This window comes from Ictalurus punctatus, chromosome 1 (assembly GCF_001660625.3).
Source record: "Ictalurus punctatus breed USDA103 chromosome 1, Coco_2.0, whole genome shotgun sequence".
Classification (NCBI taxonomy): Eukaryota; Metazoa; Chordata; class Actinopteri; order Siluriformes; family Ictaluridae; genus Ictalurus; species Ictalurus punctatus.
The window spans coordinates 10,272,726-10,286,567 of NC_030416.2; the positions used below are offsets into that span (position 1 = coordinate 10,272,726).

General features: G+C 43.9%; 1 protein-coding gene across 5 annotated transcripts in view; it reads left to right on the forward strand.

Moving 5' to 3' along the window:
• The first annotated feature begins 5,469 nt into the window (after window positions 1-5,469).
• The window catches only part of ddr1 (discoidin domain receptor tyrosine kinase 1), a 51,675-nt gene continuing 43,302 nt past the window's right edge, over window positions 5,470-13,842 (forward strand). For 2 of the 5 annotated variants that reach the window (XM_017469321.3, XM_017469311.3), the window contains exon 1: window positions 5,953-6,540. Coding sequence is in view for 1 of the 5 variants with exons in the window: in XM_017469302.3 (XP_017324791.1) it covers window positions 5,620-5,657 (38 nt within the window). In the remaining 4 variants the exon portion in view is untranslated. Of the gene's footprint in view, window positions 5,658-5,949; window positions 6,541-13,842 lie in introns of those variants that run through there. The other 3 variants (XM_017469302.3, XM_017469291.3, XM_017469282.3) reach the window with 3 other exon arrangements.

Genomic DNA, 13,842 nt, shown 5'->3' on the forward strand with positions numbered 1-13,842 from the left:
CATACACACACACACACTCTTACGAAGCCCAAAGCCACCAAGACACCCTGAGGCCCCAGACAACAAGTGTTACTGATCTTATTTCACATAAAACACACACACACACACACACACACATGCAGACATTCGGAATGTCCCCCTGAATCATCCCAGCTCTTGGGTGCAAAAAGATCTTACAAACCCCAGCTACTCCTGAGGCAGCATGCAACTGTACACTCTCTGGAAACCTGTACCAATCCTAGTCCCTGGCGTGGAATCCTCAAGTGTACACATTTTGTACCTTTTGTGTCTGTTACCATGAAAGGTACAGTATATGTAGTTTACTATAGATATAGATATACTATATGCACATTTCTAGGTGAAAGACACATCATCCAGTTGTGATAGATAAGGGTACCCACCCAATGACAAGAAAAGGTACCGTTTAGTCCCCTTTTTATAAGAGTGTATTATTGGACACCATAGAGGACGACAAGAAGGCACTGAACTTACCTGTACTCTGTGTGTGTGTGTGTGTGTGTGTGTGTGAGTGTATGCATGTACACGTGACATTGACAGCCAGTGGAGATGTTGAGGCATAATGTGGTGTGGATGGAAAGAAAGAAAGAGAAAGAGAGGGAGAGAGAGAGATTAAATGCTGCAGCAGGGGAATGAGTGGAATGTAAGTTTGTGTCAAGTTCCCAACATTCTGCGGGCCTGACATACTGAGAGTGATCAGACTGCTCTGCCCCTCAACAGCTGTGTGTGTTTGTGTGTGTGTGTGTGTGTGTGTGTGTGTGTGTGTGAGAGAGAGAGAGAAAGAGAGAGAGGTGGAGACGACGACACACGCACACAAAAGAAGTGTGATTATGTGTGCATGTGGTATGATCCTCTCTTTTCAAAAAACAACAATAGAGGTTTTGTGAAATGCTTATATAAGAATATTAAACCTAGAATGTACAATTTTATTCAAACTGTGATGTAATGAAATGTAATGCTCCCCTGGAATATAAAACACACAACACGCCTTCTCTCTCTCTCTCTCTCTCTCTCTCTCTCTCTCTCTCTTGCACGCTCTGTAGATTTATAACATTGTCAAAACCCCAAGACTATCTTCCCTCAGCTGTCTGAGTCCCTTAGAATGAATGCTTTTCTCCTCTCTTTTTTCCCCTCTCTCTCTCTCTCTCCACCCCCCTCTCTCGCTCAGTGAATTCCACACAGGATAGGACCTGCATTTTTCATGCTTCACTGTGTCCTACACAAAGCATAAAGGAAAAGAGAGAAACTTTTGCTGTGACAGTACAAAACCAGTTCCAGCCAACATCAAAGCGATTCAAGAAATAGCAGATTCAGAGAGAGAGAGAGAGAGAGAGAGAGGAATAAGCGAGAAACAGAGCAAAGACAAAGCAAATGTGAAGAGGGGAGATAAACATGACGACACTCAAAGGTCATAGCAACGTTGAAAAAGAGGCCCAGGAGTTACCAGGACAACGCACAAAGCCCGGCCCGCAGAAGCAGCGTGGAAGAAAAGAGGGTGCGAATGAGGGAGGTGGAGGGGGAGGAAGTGAAAACCCGAGGGAGAGATTGACGATATGCTATGACGATAAAAGTTAAGGCCATGTTTTGGAGCAGGCCGTTCTTATGAGCTCGGGAATATCACGTTGCGTCCAGTTCCGTAGCAATAAATTTGCAATATGAGGCCTGAAGCTCCGCCTCCACCACCAGCACGTTATTGCAGTATAATGATTTGTACTGTACTGCTGTATCACTCAGGACTGAGCGCCTAGTCATCATGTTTGCGGTGCACTGAGCTGCCAGGTTATTAGTTACTAATAAACTATTAACGTCAACTGACCGTATTCATAAATAAATATACACACAAGGTTGTCAGTGTATTAGGCAGCGGAGGAAAGACTACAAAACGCACTGACTGTAAACACAGTGCTAAAAGTAGTGAAAAAGGAAAATTACACAAGAGTAAATACGTTTTCTGGTGAAAAACTACTTGAGTAATTACTTTCAATAATTCACACAACTAATGTGAAAGACTTCTAAATCTCACCGGAATGCAATTTTGAACAGTTATATAACTAACCAAGTGAGCTAACGTTAGCTGCATAGCTAACTCAATCAAATACCGCTGGGATTTCAGTAGCTTGCTAGGTTTGTTAGCTAGCTAGCTAGCTAGCTTCATCCGTGATTCTAGCTACGTAGTTAGCGCTCTAGCAAAGATGCCCCTTAGACATTACCCTGAGCATTACCGATAGACTGTAATCGCTAATGAACGTCAACGAGTTTCATTCCGAGCGTTCATACTGGTGGGGTTTTAAGTTGCGCAATGAGAATATCTCTACAGGTTTTGGGTCTTGTAATTTGCAGACCATTATCACGCTGTTTCCATCGAAACGTTTCAAACGGAACATTCCTGATAAATCAGGCCGAGGATGCTCTTCTGTCTTCACCGTCTCGGACATTGCTACTGCCGACTAAGCATTTGGTGCCTGATGTGTGGACTTTCGTCATGAGACTGAATGATTTATTATTGGATTATAGTCTTCCAGGATTAAATGCATGACTATTTTTAACTTCATGATATGAAGTTGAATATTTTGAAGTAAAAGTACTATTAATTAATTATACAGAAAAAAAAAAAATACCATTACAGTGAACCATTTTGAACGAGTTTGTTACTTTCCACTTTCTGGTATTAGATGTAATGATTTATTACGCTAATAATAAAGTATATACTCGTTATGCTGTTTCTTTATGTTTTATAATGTCATGTACAGATTGTGCAGGTTTCCATCCTCCTTAATCCATTAGAAATGCAAGAAAGGATCTCTATCTGCCATCATTTCTTGTTTATGTAATTCTCCTGTTGAAAACCCATTCTAATATACAGCCGAAATATTACGGCAATAAAGCCAGTAGCTCTCTTTATGAGCAAACTCGACTTGATATGCTCTAGTTGATTTATTTGACCTCCTTTGAATGTCTAAGGATTTAAAACGGTGATCCGTGACCTAAAACAGAAAATATTGTCCTTTCACATGTAGCCAGGGGGTGGTAGGGGGGGGGAATGCATGAAAAGATACCTTTGTGTTTGTGGATAGCATTTCCAACAGTGAAAGCCATCATTCACCAAAGGAAAAAAGTTGGACACAAGAGTGGAAACATAAAAAAACAAAAAAAAAAAACAACAACCCTGCCAGAGACATTAAACAGAAAGAGACCTGAAAAAGTCCTTGAATAAAAATCAACGTTTCTAACACATTCAGAAATATTATTTGGGTTGTTACTCGTGATCATGAGGACACATCTGTAAAAACGTGCGTCAAATGTTTCTCTGGTTTCATCATTTCAAAATAAGGGCATGCAAACTTTAGCGCTCAGGTGTAATTTGCAAAGTCCAATTCACACAGCTGTGCAATCTATTTCATCCTGGTGCCGCTCCTGCTGTCGTGTGTTACCGTGGCGTTACTGTGTATCGCCCTGCTCTCGTCTTATCCTGCACTTATTGCTACATTGAAACTATAGTGTTCACTCCGGTCTTTGTCTTACACTCATCAAACTATATGCACTTTCTGTAGTCATGTATGCAGATCCTTCTTCTATGGTGCACTGTGATCCTGCAGGCTGATCTTGCAGTTCTAGATGGGATAAAATACTTTCCCTGTGTGCCTCAACTCTGGTCCCTAACCGGTATGTGGATGGCGTGATTATACTGATTCTGCAAATTAAAGACTATCTACGTTGGCAGACCGTCAGCATTGGCAATGTCAGTACTCATTTATTCATTTATTCATCTTCAGCAACCGCTCCATCCTGGTCAGGGTCGTGGTGGATCTTGTGAGGGAGGAATACACCCTGGATGAAATATCAGGGTTTCTACACACACACACACACACACACACACACATATATACACACACATGCACGCACGCATACACACACGCTAATTGTGATTTAGTGTAGTCAATTCACTTGCTGGCATGTTTTTTTGGGAGGTGGGAGGAAACCGGAGAAATTTACAGGAACCCACACAAACACGGGGAAACTCTGTACAGACAGTAACCCGAGCTCAAGACCCTGAAGCTGTGACATTAGTACTACATCAGTTGAAATTTCATATAGATCTATTCAAGCCAAATGTCATTAACCAACACAAGTATGGCAATAAAGCTGCGTGAGTTAAGCAAACAGAGAGAGTACAGCAGGAAAGCAGAGAACTTGATGGTTGTAAAGAGACTCAGGCTAAGCACCTGCTTTTGGGTCAGCATTTAACAGTGAAACACCTGGGCTGTATGAATATCTTCAGGGAGCAGGTAGGGCTTGTAAATGGCATGCACACCCAAAGAAATTATTGTTTCATAAGAGTACAGAGTAGAAAGGGCATTTTCTGTATTATCCATTAAAACTATTAAAAATGTCAACTCAGCTAAGTTCTGATTATTCTCATGTCAGTGATATAGATGTGTGTGTGTAGATAGATAGATAGATAGATAGATATACACTGATCAACCATACCATTAAAACCACTGACAGGTGAAGTGAATAACATTGATTATCTCGTTACGATGGCACCTGGGAAGGAGTGGGATATATTAGGCAGGAAGTGAACAGTCAGCTCTCGAATTTGACGTGTTGGAAGCAGGAAAAATGGGCAAATGTAAGAATCTGAGTGACTTTGACAAGGGCCATATTTTAATAGCTAGACGACTGGGTCAGAGCATCTCCAAAACGGCAGGTCTTATGGGGTGTTCCCGGTATGCAGTGGTTAGTACCTACCAAAAGTGGTCCAAGGAAAGACAACCACTGAACTGGTGACCGGGTCATGGGCTCCCAAGGTTCACTGATACGTGTGGGGAGTGAAGGCTCGCACAAATTACCCAAAAAGTTAATACTGTCTATGATAGAAGGGTCTCAGAACAAACAGTGCATCTCAGCTTGCTTTGTATGGGGCTGCGTAGCCACAGACAGGTCAGAGTGCCTGTGTATGTGTGTGTATATATATATATATATATATATATATATATATATATATATATATATATATATATATATATATATGTATATGTATGTGTGTGTGTGTGTGTGTGTGTATATATGTATGTATGTATGTATGTATATGTATTACTAAGCTCTGTGTCCATCTCTTCTTTGTCTTACAACAGCCTAAACCTCTTTTTTTGTGTCTTGTAGCTTGTGTAACCCATTCTATATTTTTGCAGCGAACCCACACGGAGAAGGTGTTTGGGCTCATGTTAGACGTGTGTTGTGGGAATGCATATTGAGTCATAGCACTGGATCCTAGTCTCTTTGGTTACAGCCTTGCAAGAGATGGGCAAGTATCAACACATAAATGATCAACACTCTCTCTTTCATCCATTCTCCATCGTCCTTCAATGCCTGCCTTCACTTCACCACGCCCTTTCTGGGGTTTTTTATTCCTCGCTTTCTATGAAAGACAGATTTACACCATTTTGAACCATTTTTCCACCACCACCTCAGAGCAGTGCACGCTTCAGTACTGAGCAGAAATCTCAAAGTTCTGACTGTTAACACTGAAGCGTCTAAATCACTGTCTTTGCTGCCTCAGGCGGGTAATTGTATACAGTTACAGATGACTGCTCTATAATAATGGACTCTTTTGAAAGAACAAAGAGGAAAATCTTCAGGTAAAGACAGTGCTTTGACTGACTTTTTTCTTTTTCTTCTTCAAATCTTTCTCTGTATAAACCATAAGCAATTAGTCAGTAAACAAAAAAAGAGACAATTTTTGTAATGAAAAACGACAGAAATGTCATACAATTCTAAGTAAACGGTGTGTGTTTTTTTTTAATATGTCAAGAAAGGGTTAACAAGGTGAATCCTGTTGTTTCCTTTTCAGTAATATGATAGCTCATATCCCCTTGACAGACCTCGCTGTTCCAGTACAAAAAAAAAAAAAAAAAATTCACTCAGGGGCGCGAGCGCACGTCAAGTATCATTTACAAGAGCGCGCTGCCAGGTCACGGGGTCTTTCCTTAACTCGTAACTGATTGGCTGAATGTCTGATAGAATATTTAAATCAGCGCGCGGTGATTGGACGCGATGAGAGCAGTTATGCAAATGAGCACCTGGTAGTGGTCTCTAGGAGAAAGGCAAAGGACGGAAAGCCTGAGAGCGGTTGTTAGAGCTGTGGCTATTCTGTTTAGATTTAACCTAAGAAACTACTCGGTTAAATATATTAACTTAAATGACTCCAAGTGTGCACAGCTGTTGAAATCTTTAGTGTTTAAATCGTTTCCCCCCTCACACACACACACCCGTCTAAACTAAACTACAGTGAACTCACACCGCTTTTAGTCTCGCGCGCGTGTTTGTGTTTGTGAAAGCGGTAGAGTTACTGTTAATCCTGCGGTTTAATAATAATAACAATAATAAAAACCGTTGGATTTTTACCTGCACAAAACTGAAGAACTCGGATTAAAGCAAAGAAGGACCAACGGGGGAAAATTAAGAAAAACTTTTTCAAGCGGACATCAAATCGGGAAAAGCTTCTCCTTGCCTGGCTTTTCGGTAAGTAAAGAGATTACAGGAGAACTATTTTTATCCGCGGATTCAGACAGTCTGATAATAAAGTGCGTGATTCGGGATGATAAACTACTTGATCAGACTTGTATGGCGACTTTAGAGATCTGTTAGCAGTTGTTGCTCCAACTGTTGCTGGGTTTCAATGGGCTGTGATTTTGTTTTCTCTCGCCCTCGTTCGTATTGGAATGTTTACAAAGACATACTGTCATACTATTATTATTATTATTATTATTATTATTATTATGATAATTTTTGTTATTATTATTTTCACATTATTTAAGCACTGAAGTGCGTGGTGTTTTAAATCTTGCCCGGTTTCTCGGCGTCACTGTGTCTCTCTCCGTGTGTGTGTGTGTGTGTGTGTGTGTGTGTGAGGACGTGTTGGACGGTTTCCAGGAAGAACTTGTGCTGTTTTGTTTGCCTCTAAATCTGCAAAGTGCCCAAGTTCCTCTCCCTCTCACACATGTTCTCATATAGCTCATGGAGCATGGGTTCATAATGACAGCTCTTCAGTCCTTATACACCTGTGGGAAGAAATTAAAAAATAAAACAAACAAACAAAACCCAAACCCAGTGTGACGTTGTTAGTGCTAGGGCTGAGCAATATATCGTTCATTCTCACCGCGATATTCAATACGTTTACATGGACAACAATAATCCGATATCAACCCGATTAAGAAACTAGCATGTAAACAGCGATTATCGATGACCTTAATCCGACTAAAGTCATGTGACTTTGCCTCAACAAATCATGTGACGGGATAATTGACTCAGAAAAGTGTAGGCAGAGAGAGAGCACGTGAGAGAGGTGAACCAGTTCCCCTGGAAACGACGATTCTTTTCTCTTGAACACTTTATTTGCAAATGTTCTATGCGACGTTCCAATTTTTAAATGTGCAGCTGGGATGGGAACACGTCTGTTGTGATCTCCGAGCAACAACGACGTTATGGATGATGACATGACATTCTTATGACTTGGCAAATATCATCTTTTTTTGGTTCTCACACACACGCTCACACAAATATAGTGAGAGCATCGGCCGCTACTTCTGTGTTGACACGTGAACTCCGTGTGAGACGTCATGGGTTGTGTCGGTCAACTTCTCACACGTTCATGGCGTAATATACGTCGCTGGGTTGGTATTAAAAAAGATATCGGAGCCAGTCTGATACCGATATCGAATGATAACCCAATACTGAAACACTGTGCATCAAATCAGTGCATCCCTCGTTTTTGTCGGCATAAAGTAGGCTTGTCGTGAACTCCTTACAGTTACTGCGCATTACTCATTCGCTTACTTTAAGTCCTTACTAAAACACGACAGTGCTGTTACAGGAAAATAATCAACGCGGAGTCGGATTGACGCGACCCGGACGCCTCTTACCTCCCCGAAGTTGATGATTTTACAAAACCAGCAATGAGTATTAATTTATGAATGAACGACACATTGTGCTTCTAACTGTAAATAGTCACATGTTGCGCAACGTCTGCGAGACAAGTTAGTTCTTGCGTTATAACTGCTACAATCGCTCAGCCCCTCCCCGGCCCCCCGTCGACGTTAATAAGGATCACGTTAGCGAAGCCGCGAAGCCCTCTGTCCTGAAGACTTTCCTGTAGTGGAAAACCTACAAAGCACTGACACCGGAGACTCCTCCAATAAACTCGAAATCAACGTCTCCTTACAGAAAACGTCCACGAATCGAAATTTTTTGAAGAGACGTATCACGTGGCTTGTCTGCCATACGAGTCCCCGTGAATGAGCTGTTGCTATAGAAACGTTAAATATTTTAGAACGAGCCCGTTAATACGGACGCGTCTGGGTCTATCAGAGCTGCTGTTATGTTATAGAACCTGAGTCACTGCCTCCTGACCAATCACCTTCGAGAGTTCAACAGTGCTGTGGTATAAAGCAACTACTGTGAATAATTTTTTTGAACGAGTGAAACTAATAGGAACGGTATGTAGTTATGAGGCACGTCTGGACCGTCTGAGCTCCAGGTTCTGGAAGACATTAACGTGACCGTCGATAGTTTACGGGGATTTACGGACGTTGCCTTATTAACACGTAATATTATGACGGTGTGGCGCAGTGTCTCACGAGCTATCCAAACTGCACCGATCTTCCTCTGGAAATTCCCGACTGCTCGGTAAAGGAAGCGGTGATTTTCCGACGTGTAACTTCAGCCACATCGCTCGTTACGATCCTTAATGGATCGCTTAGGTGTAATAAGAATAGCACTTGGTTGTGAGAAGCAGTCGTGTAGGGACTCGCATTGTTTACATCCATTCGGTGGCTCGTTAACGCGTTCGATGTGTAGAACAGCTCCTGACGTGCATAGGAGGAACGAGCTGACGGTTTATGAGTGAGCGCAGGTGGCTGCTGTGTGTGTGTGTGTGTGTGTGTGTGTGTGCGTGTGTGAGGAACTGCTGTCTCATTGACCTGCTCAGGGCCAGGTCACCGGAGGTCAGAGCACCAAGAACAAGAGAGATTGTGTTAACGATACAGTGAGGAAATAAACCGCCCTCCACAGCCTGAGAGAAGGGCATGAGACGAAGAAAAACCAGTTTTACGTTTCTGACATACGAAGTCTAGACGTAATGATATCGTACCGTTCGGTCAGTCTCTGAACTGCTCAGGAGGTGTACAGATGTACATTCCTCACTGTCTTAGCTGCAGACATTTCTTACTAGTTTCAATACTGAATGATTCGTTGTAGTTACTGAATAATAATAATAATAATGTAGGACTCGAAGGGGTTGCAACTAGATAGCAACAAGTAAAAATGTTTTCCCGTTGCTACGGTCACGCCGGTCGTCTGCACTACTCCGGAAAGTTTTGGAAACGCAGAAGATCCCGTTTTAGTTTGAGAACTCCGCGCTCGCGTTTCAGTGTAAACAGACCGAAAACGAAGGCGTGGCTCCGCCCACACTCGCTCCCCGATTGGGTCTTCTGGGTCGTCGCGTATCCGTCCCTGATTCGTCGAGCCCCTACAGAATGACCGTTACGCTACGTCGATCATATACACAACAACACGGAGACTGAACCGCAGGCTTTGCAGGCTTTGTCGTCATTCCGAGCAGCCCTTGTGCAGTTACATTCTGTATTTCATAACACAGCAGCTGCCTACAAGCGCACGAGGCGAGCGACGATTACAGCGATCGACAACAAAGCGGCGTAATCCCTACGTGGAACGCCGGTTTCGACTAGCAACCGACTTCCTGTGTGTGCATGAATGGTCATGTGACACGCGTTTTCGGTCGTGTAGTGTGGGCGGAGATCGTTTCGGAAACGCGGCAGAAACGCCGGTGCGGACGAGGATCGTTCTCATTTTAAAACGCACTAGTGGGAACAGGGCCCGTGGTCTCCTCATTACCTCGTGGTGTCTAAAGTGTCCCTGAAATCGAAATCGGTGTTTCGGAAAATTGGTGTTTCTGTACATCTTCCTTCGTCTGATGCAACACTGTATCTGGAAAAAAGAAAAGAAGGAATATTCTAGTTTAAATTTTATAGTTTGTCACTACTGGAAATATTAATAAAAAATATATATATATATATATATATATATATATATATATATATATATATATATATATATATATATATATATATATATATATTTCAAGATTCATATTTGTGCAGATCTTTTTGACCGTCCAATTAAACGCTCTCTAAATCGATATATGCCCCGCCCCCTGGGGGCTGGCCTTGCTGTACGGTAGCAGCGATTTAGCAGGACAAGTTTAACCGGTGTGTCTTTGGATGCGCGTCTTCCCGCACGCTGTTCTCTCATCCACTCGCTGTTCGTCTGAAAAAAACGGTTGGAGTCGATTCATTTTGAAGACGGCGGAATTTACCCGTGGTCGCGGTTTTTTACGGCCGGCGCCTTTTTTTAAATTTTTTTTTTTAGGTGTCTTACCAACTTGATAAAGATGTTCTCAGAGCACCGATTCGTTTTACTGTTAGCAATATTCTCGGTCTCATATCTACGACGTTAAAGGAGTCATTAAACTCGTCCGTGCCCTCGTCTTCCCGACTCGTTCCAGTACATGATCTAGTGCGTTGTCTCTCCTCATAATTCATTCTCTTGGCCTCCTCGTGATGCTCCCGGTCTTCCTGTACTCCACCCCGCCTCTGCTTCGATGCTGCCGTAAATCATTCACGCATCACCTCGTGTTTCTCTGTCGTCCGTTCTCCTCTCCCGGTCTCGGCCTTAACGGTACTGACCGCGCCCGTCTGTCTTTTTATTTTAAAGTACTGCAAGTGTATACACACGAGCCGTGCATTAAGGGCAATAGACTCTGTAATCCTTAATATTTTCTCTTCTTTGTAACATAAGAGCCTAAGTTAATAATTACACATTAGCGCTGTGCATGAAGAGGTAAAGGCTTACTCGACGCTCGAAGGCATCTTTCTGTTTTTAGTGTTACTGAGTAACGTAAAACAGCACTCTGCGTTAACCGGCACTATCCAAACTGTGTCTCATTCACCCACTCGCACACCAACGGTAGCAGAGCTGCCACGCAAGGCGCTAACTTGCCATCGGGAGCAACTCGGCGTTCAGCGTCTCGCCCCAGGACACTTCGGCATGTGGAGTCACGTGGGCCGGGAATCGATCCGCCGACCCTACGATCAGCGGACACCCCGCCCTACCACCCGATCCACCATTGCTGCGAATGGCAGTAACGCTCCTTCAGTCGTTCAGCTCGGCTAGCCGATTTTGCACAAAGCGCAGCGTTAATACACACGTCTCGGGAGGTTTTCAAATCAAAACACTACAGCCGTCAAATAAACGAAACGCGGCGCCGCGTTTAAAAGCAGGAATGGTTAGCCCAAGCCCGTGTATACCCTGTACGCTGACGAGCGGAACATCGTAATGAGGAGATCCGACGCTGCTCTTGTAAACGCAGTCACAGTTGAGGAGCAACATCAGTGAAACTATTGAGAATCCGAAACTATATTATATATGTGATAATGTTGATTAGGACCAAATGTAATGTTGTCTTAGCAGCATGTGTCCCAAAACATCTGAGCATTCATATTGGACCAAGTCATGTAGCATGACATGACAAACTAAGGACATGGTTTATTTTTATTTTATACCCAAATCTGTAAGGGGGGGTGAGGTAAATGATGAAGCTATAGCTTCTATTGCTATATATCTTAACATTACAGTGTGATTACTAGATAAGTGATAGATACGTGACAGTGCCAAAGCATTAATCCCAGATTTTTCCTTAATTCAGTAGTCGGGGCATTGATCAGGGAGTTGGACGTTTTTAAGAGCTCCCTAAAAAAAATCCCACAATGCAGTGCAAAAACCAGGGAGCATCGACGCTGACGACGTCCCCTCACGTTAAATGACGCTCAGCTCGAATAATACGGCCGACTTCGTTAGAAACGTTATCGTCGCCACAGATCTCCCACGATTACTTACGTTAGCGATTTTTTTTTTTTTTTTTTTCAAACTTTATTTGACCTTCTATTTACGATCCGTTTGCATCGAACTTCTTTTAAGCGTTTAAACGGTCGGAAAAAATCCACAAGTACCGTGACGGAAAAGCATGCGGTTTATGCTCATCAATTTATATGACGTATAAACGCGAGGACGATATCGGCCCTGCCTGTCGTTGACGAATGCCAGTGGGGACGTTTTACAACGCGAGGACGGAAATCGCGTCGTCTGTGTCCCAGTGTTCAGCGAGCCATGGAACTGGTGTACGAGATCAACCGATTCACCACCTAGGGAGCCAGGGAGCTGATTGAGACGTATCCATTGGCAGACCTGTTCAAAATGACTCGCCTCTCGGGCCCAGCATGTTGACGAGCTAAGTTTTAAAATCCTACACTCCTATAAAACTCGCACCCGAACCACACGCCGTAACAACGGCCATGCCGTTGCCGTTCTGTATGTGATCCACCTCCCACGTAATATCTGCTCCATGGTGGTCCATTCCATTGATGGATGACGAGCTGGAGCGGGACTGACGCGTCGCGCAAAGGAACACACGCCGCAGTCTGTAATTTGTACGCCTACAGAGCGACCTGATGAAATGTCTGTAACAGTTCTGACGTATCTCGATCCGAAAAGCAGCTGCAGTACGGCGTGTGGAAACGGGCGAACGCATCCGCCAGGTCCGGGTGCACTTTTATGTTTTCCAGCGGTTTTGATGTTTCACTCCAGCGACTCGGTTTATACGCGCGTCTCCGCCCGCTTTTTGTCGTTTCCTAACGAACCCGGTCCGTCAAATACCAGCTCGCTTTCTTTTTAATGAACACAAGGTATAGCGCAGTTGATTTCTCATGCGACCAGACGCTCACGAGCCAGGAAGCCTCTTGACTGAATGCTAATGTTTACCTGGTGAGAAAAGCCAATTATCTTGAAGCAGGATTCGAGGGGGGAGGGGGGGGAGAGAAAGAATTTCGCTTCCGGCAGCGATGGATGTCGAGTTCATCTAGGTGGACGTTAACACAAACACGAGCCGATGGAAACCAGCAGGACCGGCGTTGCTCCCTTCTTCCTGGAAATAAAGCAGGAGGGATGCTGTGCGTTAAGCGGCTCTTTTTGAAAAACGCGTATTTCCGACATCCTGGATATTTCCGAGTAACGCCGGGACAAATTATCGAGCACAACGTAAGCAACTCTCTATCGCACCCAAGTCGATCAGAGCGTTTATTTCCTCCGTCCTACACTCTCTACTACACACGAATCATGAGGCTTTCTTTCTTTCTTTTTTCCTTTTTTCTTTTTCCGCACACTCCGGCTCGCGCGTGCACGTGACCCCGCCTCTTAGGACACAGGTTCACATCGTGTCGGAGTACGTCGGCGGACGCCTACGCCACCGTCTACAGACGCTCGTAGATACGATCGTAGGTTCCTCACAGGGACTTGAAAACTTTACAGATGTAAAAGGCTATGGGAAACGGTGTGCACTTCTATAGTATATTCCAAAGCGCTTTACATTCTCATTCACACACAAACGGTAGCAGAGCTGCCACGTAAGGCGCTAACTTGCCATCGGGAGCAACTCGGGGTTCAGCGTCTCGCCCGAGGACACTTCGGGATGTGGAGTCACGTGGGCCGGGAAGGGAATCAAACCGCCGACCCTACGATCAGCGGACGACCCGCTCTACCACCCGATCCACAGCCGCGCTGTACACGTTGCCCGTTTGTTTTTGCAACAGACGTGTGGACCTGGACATGTGCCAAAATGAATTCGAATAGAAGGTCGACTCATGACTTGACTTGTTAATCTTGAGCGTCTTGGCAAAATTCGGTTTCCGTCAC